This window comes from Prionailurus bengalensis, chromosome E2 (genome assembly GCF_016509475.1).
Source record: "Prionailurus bengalensis isolate Pbe53 chromosome E2, Fcat_Pben_1.1_paternal_pri, whole genome shotgun sequence".
NCBI classification, from domain to species: domain Eukaryota; kingdom Metazoa; phylum Chordata; class Mammalia; order Carnivora; family Felidae; genus Prionailurus; species Prionailurus bengalensis.
In genome coordinates, this window is record NC_057352.1 from 9,848,249 (window position 1) to 9,867,281 (window position 19,033).

The following is a 19,033-nucleotide window of genomic DNA, read 5'->3' on the forward strand; positions in this document are numbered from 1 at the left end:
CAGCAGAGTGGGAGACAGGCCTTGCCCCTGCCTTCATGGGGCTGGGCTGCCTGCAAAGGAGACAGACAGGAAGGGAATAAACCAGAGACAAGCATGTGTCTCTTACTCATGATCATGGTGACGAAGGGGAAGGACCAAGGCTACAGACAAAGAGTAACTGGGGCAAGGTGATAAGAGGCCGGCGAGGCTCTTCCAAGCAAATGACTTGTAAACAGACCCTCAGGAAGAGTGGGATGTAGGCGTGAGGGGAACCAGGGGAGGGGGCTTGGTGGCTCATCTGGGCAGGAGAGGCAAGATGAGAGAAAAAGCTGACATGTATTTAAACAACAACCAGAACAGGTGCGAGCAGGGAGGAGTGAGGCCCAAGAAGTACTTGGCGAGGCAGATGGTGCTGGACCCCTACAGAGCCTTCCTTAGATTCTAAACGCAAACAGAAGCCACTGGAGAGATCAAAATGGGGACAAGTGGCATCCATTAACTCCCACACACTTCTCTGTCACTTTTATAACACAATCCACAGTCCATACCATGGCCTTCCCCTCCAAGCTCATTCCTTATCACTCTGTTCTCCCTTGATCTGCCCCAGCTGCACTAGGCTCTTCGCTGTTTCCAGCACAGGCTGAGCTAACTTACACCTCAGGGCCTTTACACTTGCTCTTCCCTCCACCTGGATGCTTCCCCCCAGGTATCTACATGGTTTGCTTCTTTGTGCCACGAAGGACACCGTGCAAATGTAAGAAGTTGATAAGGACCGATATTCTGGAATGTTAATGAGCCTACTTGGATCAAGCCATGGATATTAATAGAAAATATTTGGGGGTGGTTCGAGACAATGACTGAACTGTGAAGTGAGCCTCAACAGCCAGACACCCACGTCTGGAACATTCAAGTGAGGACCAAGTCATTCCTTGATCACTGGCACATTCAAATGCTGTGGAGGACCTTTTGTCCTGGGCCGTGGGGTAGTTGGGGCTGGCATCCTGCCACTGTCACAAGATTGTTGGCTGGTAAGATCTCTGAGAAGTGGGAATGAACAATCAAGGATAATTGCAAGACTCCCTATTTGAATTTTTCTCCATAGGTGTACACGATTTCATAATTAAAAACAATAATTATGCAAGGCTCTTAACAGCTTACTCATCCATAAAATGGGAATCATACCTATTCCACGCATTTGTTGGAAGGACCAAATTAAACAAAAGATATAAAATACTTAGTACGGTGTCTGCTATAAAGGAAGATCACAATAAATGTTGGCCATTAATGCTAAGGATGGTGATGACTGATAATATTGATGATGATGATAGTAACATCCAGTCTTCTCTTCACCATGCTAGGCTCTCAGTAATTAATTCATTAAGTAAACTTATCTTGGAAATGTTCTGATTTTCTTCTTTCCTTTACTTTTTGTTATTTATCGTCCTCCAAACTTTTCGGAAAATGTTATCTTCTAGTAAATGCTTTCCTTGCTTGATAATATTCTTCATTGTTAATATTGTTTTCATCTATCTTTCTGTCACCCACCCATCCATCCGTCCATCCATCCATTCATCCATCTTTTGACCCATCATCCATCTTTTCATCCAGCCTTCCTTCCTTCCATCCTTCTATCCATCCATCCATTCTTCCACCATCCACTTTTTGTCTATCCATCCAATAAGTATTCTAGAACCTTGCCATCCATATAGAACTGGGACAACTACTAAGAGGAAGTGGACATTATTTTTGGCTTCAACAGTCAGAGATGGGACATAGGCACAAATATCTATCACCCAACATGGGAAGTGAGAACAGCCACACCAGGTAGTATGAAGGTGCTGAGAGAGTCACCAGGAGGCAGCTTAGCCCACAGCCTCAACTCACTGATTCTCTTCAGCAAAAAAATGTCACAATGGAGCCATGAGAAGAGAATGGCACCCAACCAACCCAGGTTCAAACTCCACCTCTCCCATTTATCTGCTGGGTGGCCTTGGGAAGGTCATTTCACCTCTCCAATTTCCAGTTTTCAAGTTCTCATCTGTTAAGGGGAGATAAAAATCCAACTTTGGAAGCTATTGTGGGAATTATAGGAGCTCATGGGCCTAGGCATTTGGAGTTTAGTGTGGCTTGAAAATACTGAGTCCTTCTGCTCCTTGGCAGCAGATGTCTCCAAGTGTGAAACAAAACCTCAGTGTGAGACCCCCTCACAAACATGCCAATGCACCTCTTCCATTATGCATTCAGGCTGTCTTTGGAGGGAGCAATGACAGGACCTCAGGAAGGACCTCTGAATCTCAGCTTTCTCCTTCATGAAACAGGCAGAGTGAGCCTTACCTTAGAGGAATGGTGCCAAAAAATATTCATGGGACCATGAAGATAGTAGCTGACTACCAGGAATTTAATAGGCAGTTTGTCCAGGTTAGTTCTCTTTTCTTCCATCTCTTTTCCCCCAAAGTTGGGGTACAGGCAGCCTTCCATAACATTACATTAGTCAGACGGTCTGGCTTCACCTACACCTTTGAGTTTCTACAAGGAAAGGAATCTGCCCCCACAGCTTCCTTCCCCACTTTCCCTGGCCTTTCTTTCACAGAGCTCCATAACTGCACCTTCCAGTATGGCGGCCACCAGCCACTATGGCTCTTGAGCACTGGAAATGTGGTGAGTTCTCATTGCCCCATGTTGTAAGCATAAAAAAGTGGGATCTGAAGATGAAGTATGAAAAAGCAAAGAATGTGATTATCTCACTAATTTTTTTGTGTGTTGATCATATGTGAAATGATAGTATTTTGGCTATCGTGGTTCAACGAAATACATCATTAAAATAAACTGCACCTGTTCTTACTCTTTTTTTTAATGTGGCTACTATGAAACTTACAATGATATTTATGGCTTACGTTTTATTTTCTCCAGGGGACCATGCTGTTCTAAACCTTCCTTCCTTGCTGTGGGAGCTCCCAGGTCCCGCCTCTCACACCCCTCCCAAGTTTCTAGGTTAAGGTGTACCTTTGAGAGAGTCCTTCTTGGCCCTAGCTGTCTCCACGAGCCCTCTTTAAGGTTCTGCTCACCAAATCTCTGGATTATTTGGGGATTGGCCCGACTGTTCTGGTCCCAACCTGTCGGTAGGAAGACACCGCAGCTTCCCCAAAGAGGGTTTTCTGCAAGTGATTACAATCAGGGTGATTTGGATGAAATGGCCTCATGGTTAATGATGCCCCAAGATGAGCTCATGCATATCCATGAGGCCCATAAAATTCAATCATGTGTTTATTAATGGGATCTTTCAGGGACGGGGTCATGGGCAAGAATATTAATGAACAGAGAAGAAAGTGCCCCTGGATATGAGGCTACCAGGAAGTGGACAGGTTTTACCTGAATAATGAAAAATGAAGAGCCCTAGAATTTTCCAGTGAGAAAGAAACCGTGGGAGAATCAAAAACACCAGCTCTCTGAAACACGTTGTCTAATCTTTCCTCATTTTTAAGAAGTTTATTTGTTCATGTTTTATTTGTGTTAATGTTTATTTGTTTTTGAGTGAGTGGGGGAGGGGCGGACAGAGAGGGAGACACAGAATCTGAAGTGGGCTCCAGGTTCTGAGCTATCAGCACAGAGCCCCATGCAGGGCTTGAACTCACAAACAGTGAGATCATGATCTGAGCCAAAGTCAGTCACTCAACCCACTGAGCCATCCAGGTGTCTCTAAAAGTTTATTTATTTTGAGAGAGAGAGAGAGAGAGAGAGCGAGCACAGGGGAGGGGCAGAGAGAGAGGGAGAGAGAGAATCTCAAGCACTGTCAGCGCGGAGCCTGACGTGGGGCTCAAACTCACCAATGGTGAGATCGTGACCTGAGCCAAAATCAAGAGTTAGACGCTTAACCGACTAAGCCACCCAGGTGCCCCTAATTTTTCCTCATTTTTAAATTCTATCCTACCATTCTGAAAACTCTGTAAGAAGTCCACAGCCCTGTCCTGGTATCTTTCAGGACTGACACCATAGAGATTTACCAAATATTGCAATTGATCACAGGTAGGACTCCTTGGTTTTACAGATGAGAAAATGGAGGCACAGATGTGCCCAGGGACTTGCCAAAAGCCATATAGCAAGCAGGCGGGGACAGTGGAACTTGGAGCAGCTGAGATTGGGGTCTCATTTTATTGTCATTTTCGTGTCAGTTTCTCATTGCATAGGTTTGGGAGTTTTCTAGATAAGAGGCTTTGAGGTCTTCGTTTCCTGGCTTGGCAGCCTCCTTCCTATCATCTACTTCCGGTCTCTGCCTGCTTCCTGTCATCTACTTCCTGTCTCTGCCTCCTTCCTATCATCTACTTCCTGTCTCTGCCTGCTTCCTGTCATCTACTTCCTGTCTCTGTCTCCATCTGTCCTTCTTTCTCTGTGTCTTGGAGATCCACTCTCTCCCAACCTCTTGTACCATCTTTCTTCCCCCTCTCCCTTTTTCTTCCCACCCTGTCTGCTTTTTCCTCTTCTTTATCTCCCTGGGTCTCTGGGTTTGTTCTCTCTCTGTGTGTCATTCTGACCTGGATGTCTCACTATGTATGCATACATATGTATATACTTATGGGCATGTATGTGTTAGTGTCTATGTGTGTCCATAAATATGTGCATGTGGCTCTGCCCCTCTTCTTTCTCTTTTTTTTTAGTCCATCAGCCTGCCTCTCTTTCTTCCTCAACCACTCCTTATTTTTTAAATTTTTATGTTTTTATTTTTTTCTAAGTTTTTTCAATGTTTATTTTTGAGAAAGACAAAGCATGAGTGGGGCGGGGTAGAGAAAGGAGACACAGAATCTGAAGCGGGCTCCAAGCTCTGAGCTGTCAGCACAGAGCCCAGTGCAGGGCTCAAACTCACGGACCACGAGATCATGACCTGAGCCAAAGTCAGAAGCTCAACCGACTGAGCCACCCAGCCGCCCCTTTAATTTTTATTTTTTTAGAAAGAGAGCACATGCATGAGTGGTGGGGAAAGGGGCAGAGAGAAAGAATCTGAAGCAGGTTCCATGCAGCCCAACGTGGCACTTGATCCCGCAACCCTGGGATCATGACCAGAGCCAAAATCAGGCTCTCAACCAGTTGAGCCACCCAGACGCCCCTCAACCTATTTATTTTAAAATAGGAATGTGTATTGGAATCACCAGAGAGCTTTTAAGAATACAGACTCCCGGGTTCCAGCCTAGACCTATTAGCATTTGTATTTTTTTTAACAGCTTTATTGAGGTAGAATTGGGCATAGTTTACTGTGCGATTACAAGTTTGGAGGTATGCATACACCTGGGAAACCATCACGACAATCTAGGTAATGACATCACCTCCAAAAGCTCCCTCCTGTGTCTTTCTGTTTGTTTTTGTATTTGTGTTTTTGCTTTGTGTGTAAGAACACTCAACATGAGATCTCCCCTCTTTTTTAATGTTTGTTTTTTTTTTTAATTTATTTTTGGGAGAGAGAGAGCATGAGAGGGGTAGAGAAGAGAGAGAGACCTGAGGGAAAGAATCTGGAAAGCCATTAGTTTTGTATAAAAAATTAGTTATTAAGAACTTTCAGGGGCGCCTGGGTGGCTCACTCGGTTAAGCGTCTGACTTTGACTCAGGGCATGAGCTCACTGTCTGTGAGTTCGAGTCCCGTGTCAGGCTCTGTGCTGACAGCTTGGAGCCTGGAGGCTGCTTCAGATTCTGTGCCTCCCTCTCCCTCTGCCCACCCCCTCAAAATCAATAAACATAATAATAAACAAAAATTTTTTTAAAGTACCGACTCTCTTAGCAAAACAATAGTGTGCCAAAGACCAACCACTATGTTGTGGAACATATTCTAGAACTGCCTTATCATATTTTGCTGAAAGATGTTCCAAAAAGGAGACGAAGTGGTTATTGCACGTTTGCAGGCTACATACAAAACAAAGACACTGGACACAGTATCTCCTGGCTCCCTGGATCACAAAGGGAAAACCACCCACGGCTGCCACCACCTTGCAGAGACGGTCATCCAGGTACAACAGAGGCGAGGATGTGACAAATTGCTGTGCTCCGAGATTGGAAGTATTTCTTGGAGGGAAATGTACAGTTTCAAGTCCTAGGAAGAAGAGAGAGTGGTTTTCATGAAATAAGTGTGTGGATGCCGATAGGAATCCCCAGATGCCAACTGCATTGTTCCATGGGAACATCTGTCGATCCAAGATTTGGGGATAAACTTTCTCAAGTGACTGTAGGAAGCAGTGTATGCAGACACCAGTGTTAGAAATAAGCAAAAGCAGCAACTGTTCCCAATTAGAATTGGAATTCAAAGCTCTTGAGTAGGTTTTTATTTCATTTATTTTTTTTAATGTTTATGTATTTAAAAAAAAATTTTTTTCAATGTTTATTTATTTATTTTTTTTGGGACAGAGAGAGACAGAGCATGAACGGGCGAGGGGCAGAGAGAGAGGGAGACACAGAATCGGAAACAGACTCCAGGCTCTGAGCCATCAGCCCAGAGCCTGACGCGGGGCTCGAACTCACGGACTGAGAGATCGTGACCTGGCTAAAGTCGGACGCTTAACCGACTGCGCCACCCAGGCGCCCCAATGTTTATGTATTTTTGAGAGCGAGAGTGAGAGAGCACAAGCGGGGGGAGGGGCAGAGAGAGAGGCAGACACAGAATCCGAAGCAGGCTGAAGGCTCGGAGCTGTCAGCACAAAGCCCGACGCAGGGCTCGAACCCATGGACAGCAAGATCATGACCTGAGCTGAAGTCGGACGCCTAACCGACTGAGCCACCCAGGGCAGCCTGGTTGGCTCGGATGGTGGAGCGAGTGACTCTTGACCTCAGGGTTGTGAGTTGGAGCCCCACACTGGGTGCAGAGATTACTTTTTTTTTAAGTCTTTAAAATTTTTGAGAAATGAACATAAAATCTATTGTGCAACAGCAGAAGTTACCAGTTAAGAGCCTCTGATTTGCTGGCTCTTGACATTTTGGTGGCTGTCATTTGAGGCCAACCCTTTCTTTTGTCATTGGTTCCAAAGGAAATCCTCGTCTTTACTGATGAGTAGAAAGGAGGCAACATGATGGATGTACTTTCAACTTAAAATATTAATGAAGGGGTGCCTGGTTGGCTCAGTTGGTGAGTCTGACTCTTGGTTTCGGCTCAAGTCATGATCTCATGGTTTGTGAGTTCAAGCCCCGCATCGGGCTCTGTGCTGACAGCTGGGAGCCTGCTTGGGATTCTCTCTCTCGGTCCCTCCCCTGTTCATTCTCTCTCTCTCTCTCTCTCTCTCTCTCTCTCTCTCAAAAATAAATATATAAACATTTTCTAAAAAGGATATTAATAGAGACTACCGGAGCCTGTGTTTCAGAATTCAGTCTTACTTTTCAGAGCTGTGAACTGTAGGGGACCCATACACGTGGCGTTGCTTATTCCTCGGAATTGCAAAGCCACCTGTGGCCCATTGGGTGGATCTCCATGGGACTCCAGAGAGCAGAATCCCACACCAAAGGTTCATGGGGCATGCGCAGGGATGCTTGTATCTGGAAGCAAATCTACGTCTCCAAACAGCCTCCCTGGGCCTCTCCGGTGGAGTCCTTGGGCCTGGCTTTCAAAGACCCATATAAGACCCATGTAAGATCCAAGACTTGGATAAGTCTATACTGCTTCTGGGTCCTGGATGGTTGTGGCTGTGGAAACAACTTGAAATTCCTTGTCGTGACTCTCCTAATCCTTGTGTATTTCTTTTTCTGCATTTCCTTCTATGCGAGGCAGAGAGGTGGGGGGGAAGGTGAAGAAGAGTGAGAGGGAAAGAGGAGGGGGGCTGAGAAGGGAAGGGGACCTTACGACAAGGAAGAGGAGGGGCGCCTGGGTGGTTCAGTCAGTTGAGCATCTGACTTCGGCTCGGGTCATGATCTCGCTGCCCATGGGTTCGAGCCCTGCGTCAGGCTCTGTGCTGATGGCTCAGAGTCTGGAGCCTGCTTCGGATTCTGTGTCTTCCTCTCTCTCTGCCCCTCCCCCACTCATGCTCTGTCTCTCTCTCTCTGTCAAAAAATAAATAAACATTTAAAAAAATTTAAGGAAGAGGAGGAGAGAAGGAGGAGTCTGGGAATGCTGGAGAAAAAGAGGGGGAGGAGAAGGAGGAGGGACGAGCAGTGGTTGGGGCTCTAAAATCCTGAGGATGAGCTGGTCAACCAGCAGTCCCTGAGAGGAGAAACATGGTCCTGCACGTGGTGTTTTTGCTGCTCTGGGTCTGCTGGCTTCACAGTGTGTTTGGTCAAGACTATGAAGGTGAGTATCAATGTTCCAGCATCGGGGTGGACATTTAAAAACCAATTCTTGGGGTGCCTGGGGGGCTCAGTCGGTTGGGCGCCCGACTGGCTCAGGTCATGATCTCACAGTTTGTGGGTTCGAGCCCCACATTGGGCTCTGTGCTGACAGCTCAGAGCCTGGAGCCTACTTCCGATTCTGTCTCTCCCTCTCTCTCTGCCGCTCCCCTGCTCGTGCTCTGTCTCTCTCTCTCTCTCAAAAATAAATAAGCATTAAAATATTTTAAGTGCCTTATTAGCGTCTTTGAAAATGGAACTGAGTTTTGGCAAGTCTGTTTTAACCCTTTACCAAAATCCTGTGGCCTTCGACAGTTGTAAATAACACAATAAGAAACTTCATTATGGATGCATTTCTTACACATTTCATGGGGGTTACACGTAGTTGTGAAACAATTTTTTTTTGTTTTTGCAAAATGGCAAAAAAAAAAAAAAGATGGTGTTGCATGTCCTATTTGTAAGTATTCTTCAGGACATCTTTGCCCTGAAACATAAATCAAATGCAGCATGGATAAATATTTTTTTAGAACAAGATGTCCTCAGTGTGACCATGACCACTGCTTTCTTTTCTTTTTTCTTTTTAATGTTTTTATTTATTTTTGAGAGAAAGAGACACAGAGCGAGCAGGGGAGGTGCAGAGAGAGAGAGAGAGAGAGGGAGACACAGAATCCAAAGCAAGGCCCCAGGCTCCGAGCTGTCAACACAGAGCCCGACGTGGAGTTCGAACGCACGAACCGCGAGATCATGACCTGAGCCAAAGTCGGATGCTCAACCGACTGAGCCACCCCCGGGGGCCCCCACCACTGCTTTCTTATCTGTTAGAATGTTCGTTTTATGCTGCTGGGAAAATAACACTTTTGTCTCAGACGTGGATTTTTCATGAGATATCACTTTTGTGGGTACATGAGAAAAAGAAAACATAAGCACAAGAAGCTGGCTAAGACGGTCCTAGAATTTCTCCCCTTTTGGTGCCGGGCCTCCTGAATTACCAACATCACATTTCCCCACTGTCTGGATGCCGTCCAGAGTCTTGGTGATTGTAACACTTCTCAGAAGAATGCACGTAAGAATGAAGACCCACTGGTTCTGGGCACCTTAGCTGGTCTTTCCATTTAACGTGGTGCTAAGTCTACTTCTGAGCCTTTGGAAATGTTTACTCACACTGTCCATCTCCCTTCGCAAGTATCTGTTTCCCGGAGGCTAGGAGGGCCCCGTGGTTGTCTCTAGGGGGTTCTTTTGAGCCCCTGACACGCAGGCTACACGTGTGGACGCTGCCCTTTGGCTACTGTCATAGGCACAATGACCCACATTGGCTACTGTGGGCACAATGACCACGTCCCCACGGCAACCCGGCCTGCGGACAAGATGCCATCGGAAATAGGGGGCGCTCTGATTCCAGAGACGAACCAGGAAAAGCATTGCGTTTTAGCATCTTAGAAGGAATGAGATGGGTGGTTCGGATCCCGCCAGGCACACGGGATGGTGCAGACATTAAGTGGCGGGAGTGCCTCCATTCATGCGTCCTGGCTAGTGGAAAGACAGGAGACAGATGAGCCCTACGAGCATACCCCGCCCCCCACTCCCCGCATGCCCCGCACAAGAACGGAGATGTGATTGACCTGGCGAGGCTTCACAGAGGGCTCGGTTGAGTGACCTTATTCCAGGACTAGAAATTTGCCATGCACGAAGTGTAATTTCCCCGCGGTTACGAGCTGTTGGGGTGCACTCAGGGATTAGGTGACACTGGGGTCCCTTTTGGGAGGACGGCACAGAGCCTGATGCAGGGCTCCAACCCACGGAACCGTGAGACCATGGCCTGAGCCGAAACCAAGAGTGGGAGGCTCAACCGACTGAGCCACCCAGGTGCCCCTTCGCAAAGGTTTGCACTAAAATACGAATCTTGCATTTATTATTATAAATAATTATTTATTAAATATAAATACAAATATAAATATAAAATTATTATTATAAAGGGAGCCTTTATTATTTTATCGGGGTGTGGTGGAATGATAGTCGGGCGCTCCTGGAGGCCCCCTACTGGCTGAGGGCTGAGCACCCTCCCACCCTCCTGTGTTCTACCTCCCTCCTGCAAGGGGCTCCAAAGTCCCCCTCGCCACCACCCCCCACCCCCACCCCGCCACCACCACTTGCCCTCTCTGGCTCCAGCCTGAGTTTCATCTGTGACCTTAGACAAGGTTCTGAGCCTCAGCTGCTCTGGAACAGGAGAATGATTCTTGTTGCCCCCAACACTCCAGGGATGCCACCCAGAATGGGCGAGGTTGAGAAGGGGGTTGCCTGGGGTGCCTGGGTGGCTCAGTCGGTTAACCGTCCAGCCTCAGCTCAGGTCATGATCTCATGGCTCGTGGGTTCGAGTCCCGAGTCCCAGCCTCAGCTCAGGTCATGGGTTCAAGTCCCGAGTCCCAAGTCCCGCGCATCGGGCTCTGTACTGATGGCTCAGAGCCCGGAGCCCGCTTTGGATTCTGTGTCTCCCTCTCTCTCTCTGTCCCTCCCCCACTTGTGCTCTGCCTCTCTCTGTCTCTCAAAAAATAAACGTTAAAAAAAAAAAAAAAGAAATGAGATCGCGAGATCACATGGCCATTCTATTTTTAATTTTTTGAGCAACCTCCCTACTGTTTTCCATTTTCCACAGCAGCTGCACTATTTTACATTCCCAGCGCGAGTTCTCCATAATTCTTTGCTGTTATGATTAGGTCAGGTTTTCTTTTAAAAACCTTTAACCCGTTGTATTATGGAAACGTTCCCACAGACTCAAAAGAACTGTCAATGTCCTCTCCCCCGTGGAGGGCAGACAGAATTTCTAGTGTTAAGCCGAATGGTGTGCTGGGTGCTTGATATGCATAATACATATGGTCCTCATAACAAGCCCATGAGGTAGGTACAATTAGCACCCTCATTTTATAGAAGAGAATCTGAGGCACAGAGGGGTTGAGTCGTGTCCCCAGAGTCACACAGCTCGCTGCGGACAACTGAGCTAGAGATTCTGAGAAAGCATATTTCTTTAGCCACATCTCTTCACTGTCAATTTATATTCTGAATGTGTCCTCCAACTGGAATCCTTCCTGGTGATGGGTGTGAAAAAATAAGTCATCTCTCATCGCCTTCTTTATGCCATGTTTCCTGCTCCCAGAAAAAAAAAAAAGTTTCATGTTTTATACAGGTTGCCAGTTCAACGGTTACAGGCAAAAACACATCCATTGAGATCCTGTCTCTGTTCCGATCTCAGAAAAGAGCAGTTGAAGATCTGCGCACAACAGACAATCCGTTTATTATGAAACGCCCTAGCACTTTCTGTGAGATTTCTTGTAATTTCAATACTTGCCCGATACCAGAGTCTCCTAAACTGCAATTCTGGAGCAGTTTCTAGTGGATAGAAGTTCTCTATTGTTTGTGAAAATTAATTGCAAACTTGAACCTCATCAGGGAGAAAATAATAATGATTATCGTAAGGAAAGAAATCCTTTCTGCAATAAAAGAGTTGCCGTATGGTACATGCTTGCTATCTGCCATGTACTATGCAGAGCCCGGATGTATGTTTTTATTCAACCCTCATGACAAACCTGTGACTTTGACCTGCAAAGACCTTTCCTTAACAGATGCTAAAACTAATCTGATCTTATTCTAAAAGCCAAGGACAGATCAGTAAATGTTTGCTTCCAATGGTACCTTTCAGATAGTACTAAACAGAAATAGAGGGGCGCCTGGGTGGCTCAGTGGGTTGAGCGTCCGACTTCAGCTCAGGTCACGATCTCCCGGTTCGTGAGTTCGAGCCCTGGGTCAGGCTCTGGGCTGATGGCTCAGAGCCTGGAGCCTGCTTCCAATTCTGTGTCTCCCTCTCTCTCTGCCCCTCCCCCGTTCATGCTGTGTCTCTCTCTGTCTCAAAAATAAATAAACGTGGGGCGCCTGGGTGGCGCAGTCGGTTAAGCGTCCGACTTCAGCCAGGTCACGATCTCGCGGTCCGAGTTCGAGCCCCGCGTCGGGCTCTGGGCTGATGGCTCAGAGCCTGGAGTCTGTTTCCGACTCTGTGTCTCCCTCTCTCTCTGCCCCTCCCCCGTTCATGCTCTGTCTCTCTCTGTCCCAAAAATAAATAAACATTGAAAAAAAAATAAAAAAAAATAAATAAATAAACGTTAAAAAAAATTTTTTTAATAAAAATAAATAGAATAAAACAAAACAGAAAAGAACAGTGAAGGTGTGAAACATGTTTTCCCTCCTATATTGTGGTTTATTTTTGTAGGAAGGTATGGAAAAAGTAAGTCATTTATTTTTGCCTACTTATTTTTTTAATTTTTATTTTATTTATTTTTGAGAAAGAGAGAGAGAGAGAGAGAGAGAGGGAGAATCCCAAACAGGCTGCACGCTATCAGTGCAGAGCCCAACTCGGGGCTCAAACCCACAAACGGTGAGATCATGACCTGAGCCAAAATCAAGAGTTGGATGCTCAACTGACTGAGCCACCCAGGCACCCCTGATTCTTTGTTTGTTTGTTTTAGAGATTGTTTTTGTTGTTCCTGTTCATTAACACTATTTGGAAAATACAGTTAAAACAAAAGGAAAAATTTAAAATCACCCACAATAAGGGGCGCCTGAGTGGCTCAGTCAATTGAACGTCTGAATTCAGCTCAGGTCATGATCTCACAGTCCGTGAGTTCAGCACCCCATCGGGCTCTGTGCTGACAGCTCAGAGCCTGGAGCCTGCTTGAGATTCTGTGTCTCCCTCTCTCTGCCCCTCCCCAACTCATGCTCTGTCTCTCTGTTTCTCTCTGAAAAATAAACATTTTTTTAAAATGTTTTTTAAATCACCCACAATGACACTACTGAAAATAAGCATCACTGAAATTTTGATGCCTCTCCTTCAAAATATTATCCTTACTGGGATATAATTCAGTAAAATATTTGTGTTTTATTTTAAAGGTTAATCTAGTGAAATAAATATTTGTTTACAATTGTGTCTTTCAGATGATAATCTACCAGCTATAGGTGAGTTGATAAAAATTATTTTATTAGAGTTTCTTTTGAAATTTGGCAATAAAATGTAAAGTCGTTGAATATTATGCTTCTTCTGGTGAGACACTATATTTTTCATGAAAAACTACTATCTTATGTTTTTATATATAAGATAAAGTATGGGGCGCCTGAGTGTCTCAGTCAGTTAAGGGTCCAACTCTTGATCTCAGCTCAGGCCTTGATCTCAAGGTTGTGAGTCTGAGCCCTGTGCTGGGATTTGTGTTGGGCATGAAGCCTACAAAAAAAAAAAAAAAAAAAAAAAAAAAGATATAGTAAAATTTATGTTAAAAATAGTTGAGGAGGGGTACCTTGGTGGCTCAGTCAATTAAGCATCTAACTCTTGATTTCCACTCAGGTCATGATCCCACAGTTCATGGGATGGAGCCCCACCCTGCATCAGGCTCTGTGCTGGTGGCTCAGAGCCTGTTACTGGCCCAGAGCCAACTTGGGATTCTGTCTCTCCTCTGTCCCTGTGCCCCTCTCTCTCAAAAAACACATAAATAAACTTAAAAAAATTGTTAAGGAAATGGGCTGAGCATGGAGCCTGCTTAAGATTCTCTCTCCCTCTGCCCTTCTCTCTCGCTTGCATGCTTTCTCTCTCTCTCTCTAAAATAAATGAAATGAAAAAAACCTGTTGTAATAGTTAAGGAAAAAGAAGAGGAAAGCAATTATAATATTATTGTTGATTTTACTGTTTATATTTTTGAGTTTTCATCCCATACAATTTCATAATGTGATTTCCTTTTTTGGAAAAATAGAGTCTTAAGGGATGTAATGAAATAGAGAATGCCTTTTGTCACCTAAAGATGAAGTACAAATGTTTTCCTAGCTGTTTCTATGCTCATCTTTGTTAATGCTTGCATGGTATTATAAAGTTTTATTTTATTTTATTTTATTTTATTTTATTTTATTTTATTTTAATTTTTTAAGTGGGCTTCATGCTCAGCATGGAGCCCAATACAGGGCTTGAACTCAAGACCCTGAGATCAAGACCTGAGCTGAGAACAAGTGTCAGACACTTAACTGACTGAACCACCCAGGTGCCCCTAAAGTTATATTTTATTTTTAAATTCCCTTAGTGATTGGTACTTTTGGGTTAATTTCTATTTGTGGAGCTATTATCAACCATGATGAAATAAACATTCTTTTGGTTTTTTTTTTAAGTCTTACTTATTCATTTTGAGAAAGAGAGAGAATGAGCAGGGGAAGGGCAGAGAGAGAGAGAGAGAGAGAGAGAGAGAGAATCCCAAGCAGGCTTCATGCTGTCAGCACAGAGCCCAGTGTGGGGCTCAATCCCGTGAAACATGAGATCATGACCAGAGCAGAAACCAAGAGTCAGACACTTAACTGAGTGAGCCACCCAGGTGCCCCTGAAATGGACATTCTTAACCTCAATGTCATTCCCCCTGTCCAAAGCTCAGATGTGCCTATGTGACCAGTACTAGTGAACATTGTGGGGATGATGGAATCTAACACATGTGACATTGCAAAAAGGAAATAATATATAAACCAGAGAAAATAACAAGTACAATTATTTTATATGAATGTGTACTTTATAGGAATGCCTAGGAAAACTAGGAAAGATTACTAGCTTCAAGAAGAGAGTGGCTGGATATAAGATAGATATACAGTAGTAAGTTGTTCTTCTCTATACTGGTAAGAACAAACTAGACACTGGTGGAAAAGGAAGTCATTCTATTTTACATCAATGACCAAAAGCACTTTGGAGTTATATCAGCAAGAAATCTCCAGGACTTGAAGTAAATGATGAAATCACATTGAAGGACACAAAGCGAGTTGTAAATAATAGAAGAATCATGCCATGTTTTTGACTGGAAAGCATAAGAATTGGGAAATAAATGTCAGCTTCAAATTTTCTTTTTCAGACACTGTAACTCACTTTCCGGAAGTCAAAGGTAAGTTGATCAGAAGACTTTTGCAATGAAAGTACATTTCCTTATAATTTTATAAAAACAGGGAAAGCAGTGGGGTTTTTCCTGATAACATTTCTTTTTTCTCTTTTCATAAAATTTGATATAAGCAATTTGTAAACAGAAACAAAAACAAGAAATAGAGTCACCCCAAACTTTACTGGCATTTTACTGTCACTACTCTTTAATTTCTGCCAATATAACAGAAAATACCCGATTTTAAGATTCACAGAGGATGGGGAGCCTGGGTGGCTTGGTCGGTTAAGCGTCTGACTTCGGCTCAGGTCATGATCTCACGGTCCGTGAGTTCGAGCCCCGTGTCGGGCTCTGTGCTGACAGTTCAGAGCCTGGAGCCTGTTTCGGATTCTGTGTCTCCCTCTCTCTGACCCTCCCCTGTTCGTGCTCTGTCTCTCTCTGTCTCAAAAATAAATAAACGTTAAAAAAAATTAAAAAAAAAAGATTCACAGAGGAAAAATGCCCAATAGTAATGAGGAATATTATACACAAAAAAGTGCTGGAGAAACATCTTGCATTGTCAGATATTTAAACAAACCACAATTATTGCCATATAAATAGCATGGTGTCAGCCTAGAATGCATCAAATAATAAGTAATCTTTTCTGATGCTCCCTGGCTTCATATTTTTTTCATGTTACCCTGGACCATCTATTTTATTTTTTAATCTGTTATTTATTTATTTATTTATTTATTTATTTATTTAAGTGTGGGTGGGAGCACATGGGAGAAGGGCAGAGGGACAGAGAGAGAGAAAGAGAGAGAGAGAGAGAGAGAGAGAGAAAGAGAGAATCTCAAGCAGGCTCCATGCTTAGTACAGAGCCTGACACGGGGCTCAATCCCATGACCCTGGGATCATGACCTAAGCCAAAATCAAGAGTCAGACACTCAACTGACTGAGCCGTCGAGGCACGCCAGCTGCACCATCTGTTTTATTTTTAAATTTTTTTTTCCAACGTTTTTATTTATTTTGGGGACAGAGAGAGACAGAGCATGAACAGGGGAGGGGCAGAGAGAGAGGGAGACACAGAATCGGAAACAGCCTCCAGGCTCTGAGCCATCAGCCCAGAGCCTGACGCGGGGCTCAAACTCATGGACCGCAAGATCGTGACCTGGCTGAAGTCGGCCGTTTAACCAACTGCGCCACCCAGGCGCCCCTGCACCATCTGTTTTAAAGGAAGACAGGAATCATCTGTTTTAAAGTCAAGTGTTTTAAAATTGTATAAATGCCTCCTGCTAATGAAAATCCGGGTAAAAGAGCACATCGGTAGGAAAGATGAGTCGCTATTGCCTTTTGAGAAAACAACTCCCAGCAGTGTTAACAATTCATATGTGCTTTAACCTAATAATCTTGCTTTGGGGAGTACATTCTGTAGAAACAGATGCTTCAATACATAAGGATTTACATATATGAACGCTTGCCTCAGCTTCATACACAGATGATAATCTGAATAAGGGAAATATTGAATAAATTTGGCAAAATCCGTATCACAGACTCTGAATTGGCATTAGAAAGGAGCTAGAGCTACAAAGCTTCAAAAGGATACGTTGGATAACATTTTTGGCTTGAGTCAGTGGGTGGATAGAGAATAACTGTCATTCATGAGGGCAAATATAAGCAAGCAAGAAAGAGAGCGAGTTCAATTCTAGATAAAGTTCTGGAAGCTGTCTTAAATGGAGGCCAGGAGTTCTAAAAATAAGGGGGAGAGAGGATATGTTGAAAAGGATTTGTGTGATATGCTGAGTTAGAAACTCAGGTTATGGGGACATCTGGGTGGCTCAGTCAGTTGAGCATCCGACCCTTGATTTCAGGTCAGGTCATGATCTCACGGTTTGTGAGTTTGAGTCCCGTATTGGGCTCTGTCTGCACTGAGGGTGCAGAGCCTGCTTCAGATTCTCTCTCTCGCTCTCTCTCTGCCCCTCCTCTACTCGTGCGTGCACTCTCTCTCTCTCAAAATAAATTATGGATATAAAGTGTGACTCATTTGGGGAGGGAGCAAAAAATCTGTGCATGTGTACCCCTACATATATATTATGTATAGTTATATATATGTTGGATGGGTGGATGGATGGATGGATGGATGGATGGAGATATATATATATATATATATGCAGAAAAATCCGTATATACATGCAGAAAAGTGTGGATAGAGATAAATCAGGCTATATACAGTGTGTGTGTGTGTATGTGTGTACGCACGTATGTGAGAAGGTAAAGAAAAAAGAGGGGAAATTGTTTAACAGATAAGTCTCAAATTTATGTTTCTAACCTTAGTATAGACTTCTGGAACTAGGGTCAAATGCTAAGCAAACCACCAACAGTGTCTATACCGTGGAGAAAAGTGGGACACGGGGTAGGGGTTTCAACAGCTCTGCTACTACGTGACCCACCAGAACCTCAGGCAGGGGCTCTGATTCCGGTGCAAGCAAGGGAGGATGAAAGTAATTTTGTAACATCTCAACTAACACTCCCAGAGAGGGACGAAGGATCTTTGTTTTCTCTAGATGGCAAGTGCATCTTTCCATTCCAGTACAAAGGTGGGATATTCTATGACTGCATCAAGTTCAAGGCAAGACACAAGTGGTGCTCCCTAACTAAGACGTACCAAGGACGTTGGAAGTATTGCTCTGAAGAAGGTGAGTACCTTGCCTCTGCACACCTCAGGGCGGTGATCTTTTGTCTCCAGGGCTGAAGTCCGGGGAGACCGGCCAGAGGGTCCTGAGAAGGGAACCCACGGTCAATTACATTGCGAAAATAAGGTTTGTGCAGATCTCTGGCAGTGTGGAGGTCACACGGCCCCCAAGACGTATGATGAGGGCTTCAGCCACGTTACCTTGAAATGAAAACGTTTAGCAAAACCCCAACCCCCCACCAATATTTCAGAGTAGATGGTGCCGAGCGGGATGGTGTGTGTGGGCGCACGCGTGTGTGTGACGGCAAAGAGGAGGTACAAAACAGAAAGATTTCTTATCCCGATTGCTTCTCTCCTCTGTAGACTTTGCAAAATGCGTGTTTCCCTTCTGGTACAGACGCCTTATCTACCGCGAATGCACTGAAGACGGGGACGCGTTTGGGAGAAAATGGTGCTCGCTGACCCAGAATTATAACAAGGACAAGGTCTGGAAATATTGTGACTGATGGCGACATTTTCTGGGAGGGGCATGAGGAGGGTCTAATCATTCCCAGGGGAAATAAATGTCCAGTTTCTTTTGTGAAAGGAAGAGGTAGGACTCTCCTTAAAAACGTTTTTTGTTTTTGTTCTTGTTTTTTGTTTGTTTTTTTTTTTTTCTGAGCTATGATCTGGCTGTAAATAGCTCGGGGTTTTGGTCGTGGATTATGGATGATGGGGTTTTTATATGGAAACTTCTATTGTAGCCTCAGCACTTTTACTTACTAACTGGGTTAAATTTGGCCTTTTTTTTTTGAGAGAGAGAGAGAGAGAGAGAATCCCAAACAGGCTCTATGTTCAGCATGACCCTGACCTGGGGCTCAATCTCACCACCCTGGGATCATGACCTAATCGGAATCAAGAGTCAAGGGCTCAACCGACTGAACCACCCAGGCGCCCCTGCTTTGTCATTCTAAATCATTGTCCCTTAGAGGGAAAATAGATGTCTTTACATTAAAAACAACACTCCCTGGGGCGCCTGGGTGGCTCAGTCGGTTGAGCATCTGACTTCGGTTCAGGTCCTGATCTCTCAGTCAGTCTGTGAGTTCGAGCCCCGCGTCGGGCTCTGTGCTGACAGCTCAGAGCCTGGAGCCTGCTTCTGATTCTGTGTCTCCCTCTCTCTCTGCCC

At 44.6% G+C, this 19,033-nt stretch overlaps 1 protein-coding gene across 1 annotated transcript; it reads left to right on the top strand.

The window, feature by feature from the left end:
- The first annotated feature begins 8,157 nt into the window (after positions 1-8,157).
- BSPH1 (binder of sperm protein homolog 1) lies at positions 8,158-18,584 on the top strand. The gene is made up of 3 exons (XM_043601012.1): positions 8,158-8,230; positions 17,741-17,872; positions 18,232-18,584. Exons 1-3 carry the CDS (start codon positions 8,158-8,160, stop codon positions 18,372-18,374), a joined length of 348 nt encoding a protein of 115 aa, XP_043456947.1. The 3' UTR covers positions 18,375-18,584.
- Positions 18,585-19,033: the final 449 nt, after the last annotated feature.

Excerpts from the sequence above, each read along its gene's own strand:
- BSPH1 (XM_043601012.1), top strand. The coding sequence starts at position 8,158 with ATGGTCCTGCACGTGGTGTTTTTGCTGCTCTGGGTCTGCTGGCTTCAC. Across the intron at positions 8,231-17,740 it reads GTTTGGTCAAGACTATGAAG|ATGGCAAGTGCATCTTTCCA; the intron begins GTGAGTATCAAT and ends TGTTTTCTCTAG. Across the intron at positions 17,873-18,231 it reads GAAGTATTGCTCTGAAGAAG|ACTTTGCAAAATGCGTGTTT; the intron begins GTGAGTACCTTG and ends TCTCCTCTGTAG.